Source organism: Oncorhynchus keta, chromosome 24 (assembly GCF_023373465.1).
Source record: "Oncorhynchus keta strain PuntledgeMale-10-30-2019 chromosome 24, Oket_V2, whole genome shotgun sequence".
Taxonomy (NCBI): domain Eukaryota; kingdom Metazoa; phylum Chordata; class Actinopteri; order Salmoniformes; family Salmonidae; genus Oncorhynchus; species Oncorhynchus keta.
This window is the reverse complement of record NC_068444.1, coordinates 31749458-31769347: the sequence shown is the minus strand read 5'-3', so window position 1 is coordinate 31769347 and position 19890 is coordinate 31749458. Positions and strand designations below refer to the sequence as shown.

Below are 19890 nucleotides of genomic sequence, written 5' to 3'. Positions count from 1 at the left end.
CGTAAATATTAATGTTATACTAAAATACGGAATGTGCAAACATTTTCAAGATGATTTAAATGTGTAGTGTACAATTTAACATAATGAACAGGAATGACATTTTAACCTGTGGATTACATTAAAGGAGACCCAGCTGCTGGGTCTACCCAGCATGAAAGTGAATTAAAAACCCAACTGATGGTTAAATTAACCCATGTTTGGGTAATCAAAATAACCCAACATGTTGGTTATTTGGGTTACCAAATAACCCAAATTGGGTTGTTTTTATCCCAGCATGTTTTTGAGTGTACCGTGAAATTTCCCCTCACCTAAAAGTAATCCAAGGTTCTCATTAACTAATAAGATGTCTTAAGCCTAGCTCTCCCTTTGTCCCGCTGTAGACATGCAGTCATGCAATAGTTCTAAGATCTTAACCTGCACTTAGAACTGTCCCGAATCACTCCAGTCTATGGATTACTATTACTTACACCCACTAAAACAAATCTCTTATAGACGCTTGACGAGTTGGCACCCGCTCCAATAACAGAGAGTAATTGTTATGGAATTTCATCCGGGTTTTCCCAACCACCCCCAATAATGTGTTACAATGGCCTTGGCCTTGTACTTAACGATGTTGTTTTCATGTTGTTAATCAATAGCAGCTGGCCAGAGTTGGCTACACACTCACCTGTGTTAGTCAGCATAGTGTGTTTGTGTGCGCAGGTACGTTCAATCAGTTCTATCATGCCTGGCCAATAGCAGACTGGCTCTAGTTTTTTTTTGTATTTTTTTTTTGTATTGCAATATACCGCAGTCTATCCAGTAACGGTTGCTAATTGTGAAATGAGCTAGAAACAAAAGACATAAGGTAAGCACTCTCATGTGAATGCTCAAAGCCCTTATGTTCAATTTATTCATTTTATATGTCTTTAATTTAACTGTTTTGACAGAAAACGGCGTCTATGACCTCACTGCCTGTTGAGGACATCGGAGAGCCTCTCCCTCAACACTGGAAGTGCTACATGTCACCACAAGGGCGGCACTACTATGTCAACACAGCCAGCAACGGTAAGGACACACGTGGAGACTGATATACATGTATTGCCTAAGATAAATTGATTCATATGAATCTAGAGCTGTTGAAGGTCACCGCTACTTAACAATGTCCTCCGAGCACTAGTTGACTGCTGAGGTGTCTGACTGGTACTGCTGGGTGTCGAGGCACATTAAAGACTTGGGGAAGATCTCTCCTCTTCACACCATTGTTTCTGTCCACACAATTAGCTGTCTGTCTCTATCCCCAGCGCCACCACTCAAACACACAGACAGGGACAGAGACACACAGAGACTGAGAAAGCAACACTGTGAGCTTTCCTCTGTTTCGAATAGGACAGGCACTGGCACCGTATTGATTTACTGACCTTAAATGAACTCGGGAGGAAACGTGAAGTGTTGACATGATGGTGTGAAATGGAATGGAAGACCTGCTGGGGGATGTTATTATGCCTGCTGTGGGTGTCATGGCAACTACAGAGAGGGGGGGGTGGATAAATGAAGTTCAGGTTCTCAGTTTATTTTTGAGGAGAAGTAAGATTGGCAGCGCAGCACTGGGAGGTTGTAGACTGTAGATCTACTGTATTTTTTTCATGAAACCACTCACTTAGGAGTAAAGCGATTCAGTGCCTTAACAAGTTGCGTTGTGAATGATAGTAGCTGTAATTAAGACCAAAGGCATTCCCAGTGTGCATGTCTGGGATCATGGTTTTACTGTGTGGAGCGGGAAGATTGTGTGTGGAGTTGGGCACATGGTCCACACTTGACCATGAGAAAACATCTACAATTTGGCAAACCAAAACTCCACTCAGAAACACGACCAGAATAACAAGTTGCTCCTTCCTCTCTCCTTTTTTAGATGCAGGTCTCTTTGGTGAATGTGTTAATGGGAAAGGGGAAAGGACAAACCAAACTAGAGGGCAGTCATGTTTGGCTACACCCTCTTCTGAAGGATTGTCTACCACATAGCCAAAAGCATGGCAAAACCCCTTCACAATTGTGGTTATTTCACCTTACAGACTCATTTCATATCGGAGTTGATTCCACTGATCTGTTGTGTGCTTCTCTGTCTGCAGAATAACCATGTCGTCAGTAGATAACCATCTCTCTGACTCCAGGGTTGCGAAGAGATGAGGGGGGATATGGTCCCATGACACTCTTTTGTTCTTGACGTTGGACTGGTTTTATTTGCTGTCAGATTTCCTTGGAGGGAAATGCTTCATCTTTCATAACTTTGCACAAAAATACACACAGCTGTAACGGTCATCCCAGCTGAAAAATTAAAAATGATTATTGTACTTGTGGTATTGCAAAATCGGCCTCTGAGGGGCATAGACAATCACCAGTCCTTCTTTGATTGTGCTTTCCTCAAGTAATTGGAAATGTAAGCACAATAAATGCACAGTACACACACACACACACACACACACACACACACACACACACACACACACACACACAGTCAACCAGCAGAGCCACTGTAACTAGGACTTTTCCCAACAGTCTCCAACTATCTAATAATGTTTAACTGAAGCTATTTATAGGATATCCGCCATTTCAAACGGGCCTCCCTCCCTCTTATGTTAAAGTTCAGATGGATTAGATAATGTTGTGTGTGCGTGCACATGACACGTACACGCATGTGCGTCCGTGTGTATTATGTTTCTGCGTTGCTATAGTAACCAGAGGATGATCATGCGTGGGTGAGCTAGTGCTGTAAAGGTTCCTGTGTTACAGCTTGTTTCTTGGAGGTTTCCTTCCTGTATTTCTGTGCATTACAGTTTGGCAACTATGTTGTGTTTCAGTGTGATTCTGAACTGTGGTTTCCTCACATTTTCCCTGGGCATCCTCCTCTCTGTCCAGAGCGTAGCTTTGTAAAAAACTAAATCCTCTATAGACCCACAACCTGCCGTCTCCCAACATACACTATTAGACATTTTATAGATGCCTAGACTGTTTATTGTTGTCTATAAAATTGTCAGTAGACTCTGTAAAGGCTACAGTGACACAATGTTTTATGCTTAGTTCTCTCAATATGACTTTTTGACATACCATCATTTGTCCTTTTTTCAATTCATCATTTGTTGTGAGCTGTATTGGGCATTTGTGAGTTACCCTCCATGCTATAACCAGATAAATGTAATCAGTGTGAATGGGCCATAGTGTGTGCATGCGAGCAGAGTGTCAGTGTCAGCTGGTTATGAATTAAAGATGGGGATTGCTAGACCTAACTAGGCCATATTACTACTAATTCTGTTCACTCACATTGATATCCCACACAACCAGCGCCGATTCCAGGCATAAGTAAAATAAGGGGTTGCTTTGGGCCCTTGGCTGCTAGGAGCCCCCAACACAATTTTTTATCAGATATCAAAGTAAGACCCAGATGCAGGCTGTCGAAGTAAGAATATTTAATGTTGCAACAGGGACAAGCAGAAGACGGGTCAAGGCAGGCAGAGGTTCAGGGTCAGGGGCGGGCAGGGGTACAGGTCGGCGGGCAGGGTCAGGGGCGGGCAGGGGTACAGGTCGGCGGGCAGAGGTACAGGTCAGTGGGCAAGCAGTCTCAGGGTCGGGCAGAGGTACAGGTCGGCAGGCTAAGGGTTGGGGGCGGGCAGAGGTACAGGTCGGCGGGCAGGCTCAGGGTCAGGCAGGGGTACAGGTCGGCGGGCAGGCTCAGGGTCGGGCAGGGGTACAGGTCGGCGGGCAGGCTCAGGGTCGGGCAGGGGTTCAGGTCGGCGGGCAGGCTCAGGGTCGGGCAGAGGTTCAGGTCGGCGGTCGGGGTCGGACAGAGGTTCAGGTCGGCGGGCAGGCTCAGGGTTGGGGGAGGGCAGAGGTACATGTCGGCGGGCGGGCAGGCTCGGGGGCGGGCAGAGGTACAGGTCGGCGGGCAGGCTCAGGGTCAGGCAGGGGTACAGGTCGGCGGGCAGGCTCAGGGGCGGGCAGGGGTACAGGCCGGGGTACAGGTCGGCGGGCCGGGGTACAGGTCGGCGGGCCGGGGTACAGGTCGGCGGGCAGGCTCAGGGTCTGGCAGAGGTTCAGGTCGGCGGGCAGGGTCGGGGTCGGGCAGAGGTTCAGGTCGGCGGGCAGGCTCAGGGTCGGGGGTGGGCAGAGGTACAGGTCAGCGGGCAGGCTCGGGGTCGGGCAGGGGTACAGGTCGGCGGGCAGGCTCAGGGTCGGGGGTGGGCAGAGGTACAGGTCAGCGGGCAGGCTCAGGGTCGGGCAGGGGCAGGGGGCGGGCAGGTCGGCGGGCAGGCAGGTCGGCGGGCAGGCTCAGGGTCGGGGGGGGCGTACAGGCAGCGGGCAGGTTCAGGTCAGGCAGGCAGGCTCAGGGTCGGGGGTGGGGGGCAGGGCGGGCAGGGGTCGGGCAGGGGTACAGGCGCGGGCAGGGGCACAGGTCGGCGGGCAGGGTCGGGGGTGGGCGGAGGTACAGGTCGGCGGGCAGGATCAGGGTCTGAGGCAGGCAGAGTGGTCAGGCAGGTGGGCACAGAGTCCAGAAAACAAGCTTGGGTCAAAACCGGGAGGACTAGGAAAGAGAGAAAGCAGGAGCAAGGGAAAACGAACTGGCCCAGAGAGACAGGAAACACAGGGATCAATACACTGGGCAAAACAAACGACACCTGGGGGGGGTGGAGTCAATAACGAGACAGGTGAAACAGATTGGGCGTGACAATTCTAATATTTTTTTAGGAACTCAGTCGGGGTCTCAACTTACTATTGAGAGTAAGAATAGTAGAATACACCAGGTGAATCAGCAGTTTTTCTGTTATGTCAGTCACAGACAGTCAGTCAATTTTGCCATGTAAACTAGCAATTTTTAGATTGGTAGTTAGTCTAGCCAGCTATCTGAACTTGTAGTAATTCATGACCAAATACCAACCGTCCATGCAGGGCACGTGCCTAGGTGCCCTGACCTCTAGGGGGCCCCTAATTTATTTTGTTAGTCATTCTCACTCAGATATCATATTAACATGCATAAGTCATTACAAAATGTGCAGAATTGCAGGAAATTACCTGTAAAACGGCAAAACATTTTTTATCTCTGCCGCATGTCAAAATGTGTAGAATTTGCAGATGTTATCACAGGTGCAGCGAAATGCTTGTGTTTCTAGCTGTAATGGTGTTGTAATACCTAGGAATGACCCCATGGCAAAATGTGTGTGGCGGGGGGAGGAGCTTTAATATACTTTTAAAATGACTCAAATCAAATCAAAACTGTGTGAAGAAATTATAATGGACCTACATTCATAGTAATCACTGAAATTAAAGCTGGACAGTCCATGATCATCGAACATTCCAAAAAGGATGGATAGAGGACTTATTTATTTTTTACAAATTTCGATGGCGAGGAAATATAACCAATTTTCTGTGCGGTCTTCCGGGATCAAAAATGAGTTTGACACACCTGTGTAAGTGTATTGAAATCTTGTCTCAGCTATCCTGGAATTACAGCTTTGTAATGAGCTTGTTACAGAGTAAATATGTTGGAGGATGTGTGTAGAGCTGCAGCCTACCTCTCATCTGAGCACACTGATGTGAAGTAGATAATCACTCCAATCTGCATTTCCAGGTGCCAGTTGCTAAGTAACAGACCCTTTTGATGTCAACAGTGTTACAGTTCTGTTGTAATCCTGATAGTAAATAGAGATGTTTCTTTCACCTTTCAGTCCATTATCCACTGATATTACATTAATTTCCTGTTCATTTTCTGATTAAACATGTCATGCATCTCGGCCTACACATAAAATTAGGAATTTTTTTCCAATGTAATTTAAACATTGAAACATTCATTTCCTGTTCATTTTCTTAGTAAAGTTGTCATGCAACTAGGCCGGCACATGAAATTAACACATTGTCAATGTAATTGAAACTATAAGGTCACTTGTCACAGAGACTTGCGATCTACAGTACCAGTCCAAAGTTTGGAAACACCTACTTATTCAAGGGTTTTTCATTCATTATTATTTTCTACATGGTAGAATGATGTGAAGACATGAGAACTATGGAATCAAATAGTAACCAAAAAAGTGTTCAAATAGATTCATTAGTTTGTTTGAGATACTTCAAAGTAGTCACCCTTTGCCTTGATGACAGCTTTGCACACTCTAGGCACTCTCTCAACCAGCTTCATGAGGTAATCACCTGGAATGCATTTCAATTAACAGGTGTGCAGACACTGACCATGTTCAACGGGTGTTGTACACATGTCACGTAATGTTAGTAAACGAGCCAGCCAGCTAACATTAGCTAGTTATAAACAACAATGAACAGTGCCAACAATGCCACAGTGCTGGGAGCTAACCAAGCAGGGTCAATGTTAGCTAGCTAACATTAGGCTTTAACTAGAAAAGCAAGCGGTTCTGGGAAACAAATAATGTCAGCTAGGGAGCCGGCCAGCTAACATTAGCTAGCTAGTTAACAGTACACTTTAGCTTAAGACAAATTGCTAGCTAGCTAGGTAAACAACGTTTAAGAGCACACACGTCATGTTACGTTAGCTAATGAGCCAGCCAGCTAACGTTAGCTAGTTAAACAGCAATGAACAAAGTGCCAAGAATACCACAGTGCTGGGAGCTAACCAACCAGGTTTAATGTTAGCTAGCTAACATTAGGCTTTAACTAGAAAAGCAAACGGCTCTGGGAAGTGAATAATAGCGTCCACTAGGAAACCAGACAGGTAATGTTAGCTAGCGAGCTTACAGTACACTTTAGCTTGAAAATAAACCACATTCTGTCAAAATTAGAAATGTGTAATATCTGAAAATGTAGCTAGCTATCTTACCTATATGCGTCCATCATGCATGATGATGTGTCTCCCTGTCAGGAATGCCATACCACCTTTTCCCTTAATTTGAAGATGTAATCCGGAGGTGTTTTCTCCATCTCTTTAGCAATCATACTCTACTTCCACTGATTTCAAAACGTGATCCTCCAGAAAATGGAAAGCAACGCTTATGCAGCTCCACTACAGAATACATTTTTAAAAAGCTGCGTTCAACAGGATTACCAACACAGACTGACGAGCTCAAATAGACAGAAGCCTTCTATGTGGCAGACCAATCCTCTCTCCTCTCTTGGCATGGCCAGCCCACTCATTATCTCAGCCAATCATGGCTAGTGGGAAGGTTGCTCACTTTTTCTGTGGCTTAACAAACAAGGCTCTGAATTTAACAATTTTATTCATATTTACAGATGGCATACAAGTTTGTTATTAAGGCACATGAAAGTTCACATGTTCGAGAAGACATTTCTGACAAACGGCTCTCCTGTGAAGTTGTGACTTGCGACATACGCCTAGTTTCCTGAATCGGGTCACATATTATGGCAAGAACAGCTCAAATAAGCAAAGAGAAAAGACAGTCCGTCATTACTTTAAGACAGGAAGGTCAGTAAATGTGGAACATTTCAAGAACTTTGAAAATGTCTTCATGTGCAGTCGCAAAAAACATCAAGCACTATAATAAAACTGACTCTCATGAGGACCGCCACAGGAAAGGAAGACCCAGAGTTACCTCTGCTGCAGAGGATACGTTTATTAGAGTTAACTGCACCTCAGATTGCAGCCCAAATAAATGCTTCACATATTTCAAGTATCCGACAGAGCTCAACATCAACTGTTTAGAGGGCACTGCAGCAATTTGACCATGATTCACACAAAGAAACTACTACTAAAGGACACCAATAATAAGAAGAGACTTGCTTGGGCCAAGAAACACGAGCAATGGACATTAGACCGGTGGAAATCTGACCTTTTGGTCTGATGATTTTAAATTTAAGATTTTTGGTTCCAACCGGCGTGTCTTTGTGAGATGCAGAGTAGGTGAACGGATGATCTCCGCATTTGTGGTTCCCACCGTGAAGCATGGAGGAGGGATAGTGTGGGGGTGCTTTGCTGGTGACACTGTCAGTGATTTATTTAGAATTCTATGCACACTTAACCAGCATGGCTACCACAGCATTCTGCAGCGACACACCATCCCATCTGGGTCTGCGCTTAGTGGGACTATCATTTGTTTTTCAACAGGACAATGACCCAAAACACACACCCAGTTGTAAGGGATATTTGACCAAGGAGAGTGATGGAGTGCTGTGTCAGATGACCTGTCGTCCACATTCACCCAACCGCAAACCAATTGAGATGGTTTGGGATGAGTTGGACCACAGAAGAATGTTGGAAAAGCATTCCACATTAAACTGGTTGAGAGAATATGAAGAGTGTGCAAAGCTGTCATCAAGGCAAAGAGTGGCTACTTTGAAGAATATATAAAATAGCACTTTTTTTGGTTACTACATGATTCCATGTGTTATTTAATAGTTTTGATGTCTTCACTATTATTCTACAATGTAGAAAATCGTAAAAAATAAAGAAAAACCCTTGAATGAGTTGGTGTTCTAAAACTTTTGACTGGTACTGTGAATATAACGTAAACCCGTATTTAACTTCGCTCATTGACACACTATACTCATGCTAATTTGACATGTCAATGTCTCTTGAAGTAGCTGCGTCGGTTTGTGATGTTACAACAACAAAGAAGTTACTGCAAACAACGAACACTGTCCCCCCTCTGACATCATTGCACGTGCTATAGAGCAGCAGAATATATACAGTGCCTTGCGAAAGTATTCGGCCCCCTTGAACTTTGCGACCGTTTGCCACATTTCAGGCTTCAAACATAAAGATATAAAACTAACTTTTTGTAAAGAATCAACAAGTGGGACACAATCATGAAGTGGAATGACATTTATTGGATATTTCAAACTTTTTTAACAAATCAAAGCCTGAAAAATTGGGCGTGCAAAATTATTCAGCCCCTTTTACTTTCAGTGCAGCAAACTCTCTCCAGAAGTTCAGTGAGGATCTCTGAATGATCCAATGTTGACCTAAATGACTAATGATGGTAAATACAATCCACCTGTGTGTAATCAAGTCTCCGTATCAATGCACCTGCACTGTGATAGTCTCAGAGGTCCGTTAAAAGCGCAGAGAGCGTCATGAAGAACAAGGAACACACCAGGCAGGTCCGAGATACTGTTGTGAAGAAGTTTAAAGCCGGATTTGGATACAAAAAGATTTCCCAAGCTTTAAACATCCCAAGGAGCACTGGTGCAAGCGATAATATTGAAATGGAAGGAGTATCAGACCACTGCAAATCTACCAAGACCTGGCCGTCCCTCTAAACTTTCAGCTCATACAAGGAGAAGACTGATCAGAGATGCAGCCAAGAGGCCCATGATCACTCTGGATGAACTGCAGAGATCTACAGCTGAGGTGGGAGACTCTGTCCATAGGACAACAATCAGTCGTATATTGCACAAATCTGGCCTTTATGGAAGAGTGGCAAGAAGAAAGCCATTTCTTAAAGATATCCATAAAAAGTGTTGTTTAAAGTTTGCCACAAGCCACCTGGGAGACACACCAAACATGTGGAAGAAGGTGCTCTGGTCAGATGAAACCAAAATTGAACTTTTTGGCAACAATGCAAAACGTTATGTTTGGCGTAAAAGCAACACAGCCATCACCCTGAACACACCATCCCCACTGTCAAACATGGTGGTGGCAGCATCATGGTTTGGGCCTGCTTTTCTTCAGCAGGGACAGGGAAGATGGTTAAAATTGGGAAGATGGATGGAGCCAAATACAGGACCATTCTGGAAGAAAACCTGATGGAGTCTGCAAAAGACCTGAGACTGGGACGGAGATTTGTCTTCCAACAAGACAATGATCCAAAACATAAAGCAAAATCTACAATGGAATGGTTCAAAAATAAACATATCGAGGTGTTTGAATGGCCAAGTCAAAGTCCAGACCTGAATCCAATCGAGAATCTGTGGAAAGAACTGAAAACTGCTGTTCACAAATGCTCTCCATCCAACCTCACTGAGCTTGAGCTGTTTTGCAAGGAGGAATGGGAAAAAATGTCAGTCTCTCGATGTGCAAAACTGATAGAGACATACCCCAAGCGACTTACAGCTGTAATCACAGCAAAATGTGGCGCTACAAAGTATTAACTTAATGGGGCTGAATAATTTTGCACGCCCAATTTTTCAGTTTTTGATTTGTTATATCCAATAAATGTCGTTCCACTTCATGATTGTGTCCCACTTGTTGTTGATTCTTCACAAAAAAATACAGTTTTATATCTTTATGTTTGAAGCCTGAAAAATGGCAAAAGGTCGCTAAGTTTAAGGGAGCCGAATACTTTCGCAAGGCACTGTACAGCAAATGTGTTTTATCACGTTGCGTGACGCTCCTCCAACTCCGTTTCATCAACAAAACAAAAACGATCATCTCGGCAGTGGCGCTGTTTCCCCTACTGCGGATTCCATCTTTAATGATCATACTAGAATACCTGTTCCCAGATTGCAGTAGATATTTGATTGTGCTATAAAATACATCAAAAGTATAACACAATGACAATTATAGAGAGTGTAGTCGAGATTTGATTGAATCCTATCTTGATGTATCATTAGTATAGCGTAATGACGCTTAGAGACTTGTCCCGTCTCAGGATTTTATTGCTACTGCTGTAGCTCCTGAGAGAAGGATAGAGTGACATACAATTCCCCAGAGCTAACCTAATTATACTGTATGTCTCTCCATTAATATCTGATTCCTCCCATCAGATCGATTTCCTTTGTCAAGCTAACAGAGAGAAATGGAGGCAGAAGGCACCTTTTTAATGAACCGTTGTGACAGTGTTATACATCGTATCGGAAGGGAAAGACTCTCTCCTCCTAGGAGTCTGTCTGCCAAATCTCTCTCACCTTTCTCTGTTTCCGTCTCCGTCTCGCTCTCTCTCGCTCGCTCTCTCTCGCTCGCTCCCTCTCTCTCTATCCATGTGTGTCATCGGAACTGATGGTTTTGGCTCAGTCTCTGCTTAGTACAGGCAGACAAGCTGAGTGCTAGCCAAAGACACAAATGAAATAAAAGCTTGTTAGTCTCAACGACTATTCTCTCCCTGGTGACACTAAGGGGTAATTGAGATCAAATTTGTATTGTGAATTTGGATATGGGAGTTAAGTGAATCACAGATTTTCTCTCTGTCTATCAGGTTCTGTGTCAGTCATGCTTCTTATCCTCTTTTCTTTCGCTCTCTCCTTCTCTTGTTCTTGCTTCCTCCGGCGAGAGTAAAATGGGGACGCATGAGTTGAATGAGTGAGGCAGAGAGTCTTGGTGAAGTTAAACAGCCATATTGGATTCACTGAAAGGTTGCACCTGTTATTTTTAACACAGGAAGTTGAAGATGAAGCGGTGTCTTTTATTATCTGTATGGAAGTCGCAGGTGCGGTGCTCTGCTCACAGGTGCAAACACTTAGTGAATCTGGCTCATATTCTTATATTGCGTTGGGAAGTTGTCAGTCAGTCTGACAACTGTTTAGTTGGATTGGACAGAAACGGTGCTTTCCTCACCTTCGCAACCATGAAAAACACTTTCAAATGACAGCTAGCTACATGGCGTACATGTTCCTCTTTATATTGAATAGTTTGTCAATGATAAAAAAGGAATGCAAATGATTTATACTGCACATCTTTGTTTTGTGCGTTGTTTAACTTACTTAGGGTAAGCAAATTGTCTTGTCCCAGCAGTGACCAAGTGGGGCGGCAGCGTAGCCTAGTGGTTAGAGCGTTGGACTAGTAACCGGAAGGTTGCGAGTTCAAACCCCCGTTCTGCCCCTGAACTGTTCCCAGGCCGTCATTGAAAATAAGAATATGTTCTTAACTGACTTGCCTGGTTAAATAAAGGTAAAATAAAATAAAAATAAAAAAGAGTTGTAGTGACATGTTTTGGGGATTTAGAGAACTACAGTTGAAGTCGGACGTTTACATACACCTTAGCCAAATACATTTAAACTCAATTCCTGACATTGGGTTGGATCTTTAGATGTTCCAATGGTGTCAAGCAAAGAGGCACTGAGTTTGAAGGTAGGCCTTGAAATACATCCACAGGTACAGCTCCAATTGACTCAAATGATGTCAATTAGCCTATCAGAAGCTTCTAAAGCCATGAAATAATTGTCTGGAATTCTCCGAGCTGTTTAAAGGCACAGTCAACTTAGTGTACGTAAACCTCTGACCACTGGAATTGTGATACAAGTTAAATAATCTGTCTGTAAACAATTGTTGGAAAAATTACTTGTCATGCAGAAAATAGATGTCCTATCCGACCTGCCAAAACTATAGTTTGTTAACAAGACATTTGTGGAGCGGATGAAAAACGAGTTGAATGACTTCAACCTAAGTGTCTGTAAACTTCCGACTTCAACTGTATCTATTATCATGAATGCTAGAAAGTAAACAAAAGTTTTTGATATATTGTATAGATCAATAAAACCAAAGAAGGCTGTTAAAATATCGTAATCCCCCCCCCCCCAAAAAATAAATGTGTCCTTAAGTTTTGTCCTCAGTGTTACTGCCTGAAAACCACTTATTGCAAAGACCTTGAACATTCCCTCCAGTGGCAAACTGTTATTCCAGTGGCAAACTGTTATTGGGGGAGGCTTCTATATGAAATACAGATATTAGGTAATCACACCCATTTATTATGTACAAAAATTGAGGATTATTTTTGATAATTTGGTATCCAAATCCAAAGTGCCACTTGGTGTTACTCAATTTACATTAAGGGGAATGACAGTGAGCAAAATGATTAATCATTTGACTTTTTGGTAAATCATTTTTCAAGGATTAATGACGTTAGATTTGAGCATCTGTGGCCTACTTTTCAGAAAATCCTAATGGGCTGAAAATGTGTCATTTGTGTTAGTACTCCTATTGGTGACACAATGTTATGATAATGGTAAACATGATTTTAAAGTCGTTAAGCTGCCATATTCATTGATTTTAGAATGGGAAGATGTACCCAATACATTTACACAAAAACACACCTAGAAAAACGAAGTTGCCACTGCAATTCAAGAACGACCCGTCAACATAATCATCAAGAACACATTTTTTGTTTCATCTTTGACCTGCGATGAAATCCAGGGTAGAGATATTCTAGTATGTCTCTCAATTTCCATGTATTTCTGACCACACAAGTTAAATAGTCTTTCATGTTCCTGTCTGGTCCCAGAGACGACGTGGGAGAGACCTTCCAGTGTACCTGGGACCCCCAACACCCCTCTGAAACACAAGAACTCACTACCTACAGGTACTGACGCCATCTCTCTCACTCTCTCGCTCACTCTGTCCTTGACTCCCTCTCACTCTCTTTCTCTCACTTTTCCTCCTTTTGCCAGTGTCGTGAGGGCTGAACATAGGCCTACCGCTGTGTGGCAGCGCACAGAAAATACCAGAGGCCTCTGACCACACACACACACACACTTCCTGTGGCTAATTTGATCTGCGATCTGGAGTCGTCTCAACTCACGTTTGTTTGCTCAGGCTGATCACTAGACACAGTGGGGTATCTCATCTAGACTACATAATAATTCTCTCCAACACACACACTGACATGTAGTCTTGCATGCTGCCTGATCACTCAAACACACCTTCAAATGAACATGTGCAAACAATGCACGCATGCAGAGCAACTCTCCCAAATAATAGCTAATTTTCCTTGCCTGTGTACCAGAGGACAACCCAGGCGGTCTGGAATCAGACCTGGGTTTGGTGAGGTGCTCGGTCTCTGGTTTCCAGTAACCGCCCTGATAAAGACATTTTAACAAAGAAGAAGCGATTCTCTGATCGCTTTGTTTGAGTCACAAAGATAAGTTAATTTACCCCCGGCTCAGATATACAGACAACTCATAGGAGGCAAACACCCATTATTCCTCCTCCGCAGGCTGTGTTACAAATGAAATTGTCTTTCTTGCTACCCCGCCCCTCTCTCTCCATCTCTCTCCCTCCACAGTGAACGGGTTTCACTCCAGTGGCGCTACGTTGCATCAGAATGAACATTCCCACATCAGTCTGGTCAAAAAGCCCAGTTCCGAACCACAGGTAAAACTGGTGTCCTCCTCTTCCTCCTCCTCTCCTTCTCTCGTTACTCCAGTTAAGGGCTTCCCCATGAACCCCATGAACTATGCTTATGTTTACACAGAAGATAGCCCATTTCTGTTTCTTCATATTAGACCACCAACAGCCACCACCACGTCACAGTGGTAGCCAGTCAACGAAAGCATTTAGCAGTGTTTAGTAGAAGCTATGCCAATGCATCCCCGTTGATAGAGATACAGTACAGTAGTAGCTTCAAACAGCAGATTTCTCCTATGTACAGTAATGCCATGGTTACTGGGGACATGGTTACCCAACCTCCGTACGCACACGCAAAGACAGAGGCAAAGATGTGCACACACACACACACAACCCCGTCATCATGAAATGAGATAATGATACTCATTACCCCTGGAAAGGAGAGCAGTTTCTCCATCCTGATTCCTTTCATTATCTTATCCTCAGATCATAATTAGGAGAGCACTCATCGTTGTTCAGACACACACACACACACACACTCACAGTCACACACCATCCAGATACACCCCACCACTACCCAGCTTCTCATCCTCCTCCTTTAACTTCTCCTTTAGCTCCTCCTTTAGCTCCTCCTTTCACTCCCCCTTTCTATTTTTCTCTTTGGGAGAGGAGGTGTGGAGCATTCTGTACTTTGTCAATAAACCCCCTCCCCTCCCTTCCTCCTCCTCTCCTTCCCTTCTTCTCACCAGCCCTGTGTCTTGCTTCAGTGGGCATGGTATGGACAGTGGGGGATGTGCACTCTCTCTTTCATTCTTTCTCTCCCTCTCGTTTTCTGTCTACCTTTTTTAAATCTACGTCTACCCCCTCCATCTCATTACGCCCACTCTTTCTCTCTGTTTCGCTCCGTGCATGCACGCACGCACGCATACACACTCACATGTGCATACACACTCATATTGCTCATGTGATGACATAGTCTGAGCCAAAGTGTGTTCACACACACACACAAATATCCAAGCGCGATTTGCTCTGCGCTGCAGACATGCCCCCCTACTCAGCACTGCAACACACACACTCACACACACACACAGTAGCCAGAGCGGAGGCAGCACACAGACAGTCAGTCCCAGAGAGCTTCAGCAGCTCCGGTGTGTGTGAGTGTATGTGTGTTAGCCAGAGACCATGTCGGACACAGAGGAAGGTTTTGACGGAGCATCCTGTCTCCCTCAACAGAATCCAGGTCCTACATCACCCACCAGGAGACAGAGCAAAGAGACTACCATCACAGTGAGTACCACTACTAAAACAATCCCAGACCCAACCCTAACACAAACCTTAACACTGACCCGAACCCCAACATGCATGGGCAATACAAAGTTGTAAAATACAACTGATGATGTTAGGGACTATTGAGGCCGAGGACGTGATTTGGATGCCAGCGTCGAACAGAATGAATATTGACGTTTTGAATTTGTAAAACAGTTGTAGAAATTCTGGAAACACTGACACCTGAGCAGAGGTGAAGGAGTGCACAGGGGTTGCAGTGGAGGGAACTCTCCCTGTTCCCATAGCAACCAGGACAATGCTATTGATTGGCGGATGTTTGAGAGGGAGAATTGGCAGACAGTGCTGATTTTAGTCTTCAGCTATTAAGTCAGGGGTTAAGGGAGTGGTTGATAGAGGTCAACTAAGGTCACTTAAAGGCTCATTAGAAAGTGACCGAAGCCAGACGTTTTAGCTGCTTTGTGTGAACTTTTCATCAAGACGGGAATAGTGGAAAGAGGACCGTCTTCATTGTCATACCATTTCCACAGCAGTAAACTGCTGGACATGCTCAGCAGTGGATCCACACACGCATGCGCACACACCTCCAGCACCCCGAGGCGGAGTTGTTTTGCTGCTGGAGGTAATGAAAGGAAATGTGAGGGGAGACAACAGTCCCGCTCTGTGTGCTAACAGTTGGAACTGATGACCACACAGGAGACCTGCTGTTAGCAGTGTGTGTGTGTGTGTGGAGAGCGACTATAATACACAACGCTCAGGCCCTGTGCAGCAGCAAGAGAACAGATAGAGGAGCCGAGCAGGGAAATAGTCGCTCAACCAACAGATTTAACATCTAGAGGAGAAAGGGAATTATAACACACTGTCAGGACTGTTCAATGATAAATGCTGGTGACACGACAAGGTTGACAGTTTCTGTGTTTTCATGGAGCATTATTCATGAAGTCTAGAAATAAAAAAAGAGTTGACAAATTCAAGGAGCGATATGAAGTCAAGATGAACTGAGGAGGTGAAGTGTTGCCAGAGCAACAGTGGCAGAGCACCTTGAATAGTAGCATCAGCAGAGTTGGACAGTTACTGTCTGTGCAGTGTGGATGTGTGTGCAGCTCCACATCCTGCATTATTGCTAATCTCAATGTAGACCTTCATGGCTTAGACTCCTCAGACCCGTGCATACCAAGTCTAATTATTCAAATAAAATACGATGCACAATGGAAAAATGTATCTCCTCCTCTCTCTCGCCCTTTCTCTCTTTCTCCCTCGCTCCTTCTATCTCTCTTTCTCCATACCCCCCCTCTCTTCCTGTCTCTCTCTCGCTCTCTCTCGCTCTCTCTTCCAGATTAACTGTGTAACGTTCCCCCTCCCCATGAGTATGCCTGAGCAGCAGCTGCTGAAGCCAGATGAGTGGAGCTACTGTGACTACTTCTGGGTAAGAGACAGACTGGCCACACCACAGAGTCAAATTAAACTACTTTACGCTACGCTACACTACTCTACTTTACACTACTCTACGCTACTTTACACTACTCTACACTACTTTACACTACTCTACTCTACACTACTCTACACTACTTTACACTACACTACTTTACTCTACAATACTCTACTCTATACTACTTTACACTACACTACACTCCACTACACTACTCTACTTTACACACCGCAATACACAACACTACACTCTTAGAAAAAAAGTTGCTATCTAGAACCTTAAACTGTTCTTCGGCTGTCCCCATAGGAGAACCCTTTGAAGAAAATGTTTTGGTTCCAGGTAGTACCCTTAGGTTTCATGTAAAACCCTTTCAACAGAGAGTTTACATGAAACCAAAAAAAAAGTGTTCTCCTATGGGGATAGCTGAAGAACCCTTTTGGAACCCTTTTTCTAAGAGTGTACACTACTCTACACAGCACTACTCTACACAGCACTACTCTACACAGCACTACTACACTACGATGCACTACACCACTACACTACACAACTCTACACAACACTAGTTTACACTGCACTACACTGTGGTACACAACACAACATTACACTACACACCACTGCGATACATTACACAACTCTACAATACACTGCGATACACTACACTACACCTCGGTACACAACACTACGATACACTACACTACACTGTGGTACACTACATTACATTACACTACACAACACTGCGATACTCTACAATACACTGCGATACACAGCGCTACACTGCGATACACAACACTACACAACACTGCGATACACAACACTACATTACACAACTCTACAATACACTGCGATACACGACATAGTCCTTGAGGACCACAGTTCTCCTGGTTTTCATGTCTCCTTGGTATGAATAATCACAACATTACTGCCCTAATTGTCCGGGCAAGAATAAAAAATCTAACAGAAACATTCAGACACTGCAGCCTTCAAGGACGGGTGTTGTGCTGCCGTGCCTTAGACTGCAGTCCACAGCTCTTCCACATAAACAGCCGTGCGATAAACACTTAGACACAGGGCACTTTACAGATTTGTCAGAGTAAGTCTGCAGAGCTGTAGTAGAATGACACAAGACGTAGTGAGAGCGACTCCATGCATCTGATTGGCTCTGCTTTCCTTTCTCCCACGGCTGAAACGTAATCACCACCAAGGTGTGTTCTCAGGTTTCGACACTCAGCTAATGTTACAGTCAGACTGGGCTAACGTTACTCTTTGAGGTGACAACAGCAGAAGACGCTCGTAAAGAAAGAGTGGATACCGTACACTGAGAGTGACGGATTTTACTGAGACACAGAGGATCAGATTAAAACAGGTTGCCAAGTATTTAGTACTCCCCTGCTGTGTGTGAATTGTAGACTTTCTAGAACACTGGCTGTGGTGCTGTAGAATGGATTATAGTGCTGCAGTAAATATTGCCTGGTATTTTCCCAGCAATACAATACAACACATAACTGTATGAATGTATACCATGCAATAAAGTACAATACAATATCACTATAGTATACAACCCAGCAGTGAATTAATTTACAATAATGGTCATATTGTTTGTTGATTTACAGTGTGTTTCACTAGATGTTGTAATACAGTGGTGTGTATTTATGTTGTGTTGTTGTTGTTGTTGTGTAGGAGGATAAGAAGGACCCTCAGGGGACAAGCTCTATCTCAGGGTTTGAGGTCTTGCTGCAGAAACAGCTGAAGGGGAAACAGATGCAGAAAGAGATGGCCGAGTTTATACGAGAAAGGTAACAACAATAATCGAATATCATTATCTCAGCTGATTTGTCAACGATCCTGGTCAGACCAATGTTTCACGACTCCTTTTTAATCTTGAGCATTTTCATGTTTGACACGTGTTGCCATGAAAACCATAAAATGGAAAATATCATTTCTTGAAAACTTTTTTTTTTTTTTTTTTGCACCGATGTGTACTTTTCCACTTTGTGCAAAAGAGGAAAAATTACTTGCTATATGTTGCAATTCTGTGGTACTGTAACAAAAATGTTTTCTCCTTCCCTCTTTCAGAATAAAGATAGAAGAAGAATATGCCAAGAACCTCTCCAAGCTGTCACAGATTCCCCTTGCAGGACAGGAGGAAGGGTGAGTGAGCAGTGGCATCACTTCCTGTGGTGGTTCCTTAAAGAGGAACCTACATGTACACTGAGTATACAAAACAATAAGAACACCTGTTTTTTTCCATGATATAAACTCACCAGGTAAATGTTATGATCCCTTATTGATGTCACTTGTGAAAACCACTTCAATCAGTGTAGATGAAGGGGAGGAGACAGGTTCAATAATGCTTTTTAAGCCTTGAGACAATTGAGACATGAATTGTGTATGGACTCCATTCAGAGGGTGAATGGGAAAGACAAAATATCTAAGTGCCTTTGAACAGGGTATGTTAGTAGGTGTGAGGCTCACTGGTTTGGTTCAAGAACTGCACCGCTGCTGGGTTTTTCCAAGTTTCCCGTGTGTATCAAAAATGGTCCACCACCCAAAGGAGTCCTTGCCCTGACTGATTGAGGCTGTTCTGAGTGCAAAAGGGGGGTGCAACTCAATGTTAGGAAGGTGTTCTTAATGTTTGGTATACTCAGTGTATGAGTCACAGCTGGAATGGCTGGCGTCTCACTCACACACTGTGTGCTCACTGACGCTTAGGAAGATATGGCACAATACAAGAAAATCGCTCCACGTCAACATTTTGAACGATTCCATGTCAAAGGTTATTTCACAGATTATGCACATTCTTTTCCAACTCCTAGCCAACTCCTGTAGCTCTGAAATGATTTGATGATTGTACATTTTAGTCAAAGATTGAGACTTTCTGATGATAAAACAATCATATAGCTAGGAGCAGGAACACTGTGTTTGTTGGACTGGACAGCAGGGTACTGTGGTTCCTCTCCCATTAGGGTGGTATTGAACCATATCAGGCCAGACTCATTGGTGAGACTGCATGGAGGCCCAGCAAGTCAGTAGAATCAGTGAAACAGGAAGTATGGTCGTCCTGTAAATCACTACAACTTCCTTTTGATCAGACTGAGCCTTTAAACCATTACATACAGTGCCTTCGGAAAGTATTCAGACCCCTTGACTCCACATTTTGTTACGTTACAGCCTTAATCTAGTATTGATTACATTTTTTTTAAGTCCTCAGCAATTTACACAAAATGCCCCATAG

General features: G+C 43.9%; 1 protein-coding gene across 4 annotated transcripts in view; it reads left to right on the top strand.

The window, feature by feature from the left end:
- Nucleotides 1-19890, top strand: part of LOC118357392 (growth arrest-specific protein 7) — a 53219-nt gene that overhangs the window by 21717 nt on the left and 11612 nt on the right. For 2 of the 4 annotated variants that reach the window (XM_035734444.2, XM_035734446.2), the window contains exons 2-8: nucleotides 930-1047; nucleotides 13104-13181; nucleotides 13884-13972; nucleotides 15179-15232; nucleotides 16566-16655; nucleotides 18336-18451; nucleotides 18732-18806. In XM_035734444.2, coding sequence (XP_035590337.1) covers nucleotides 930-1047; nucleotides 13104-13181; nucleotides 13884-13972; nucleotides 15179-15232; nucleotides 16566-16655; nucleotides 18336-18451; nucleotides 18732-18806 — 620 coding nt within the window. Of the gene's footprint in view, nucleotides 1-606; nucleotides 848-929; nucleotides 1048-13103; nucleotides 13182-13883; nucleotides 13973-15178; nucleotides 15233-16565; nucleotides 16656-18335; nucleotides 18452-18731; nucleotides 18807-19890 lie in introns of those variants that run through there. The other 2 variants (XM_035734445.2, XM_035734447.2) reach the window with 2 other exon arrangements.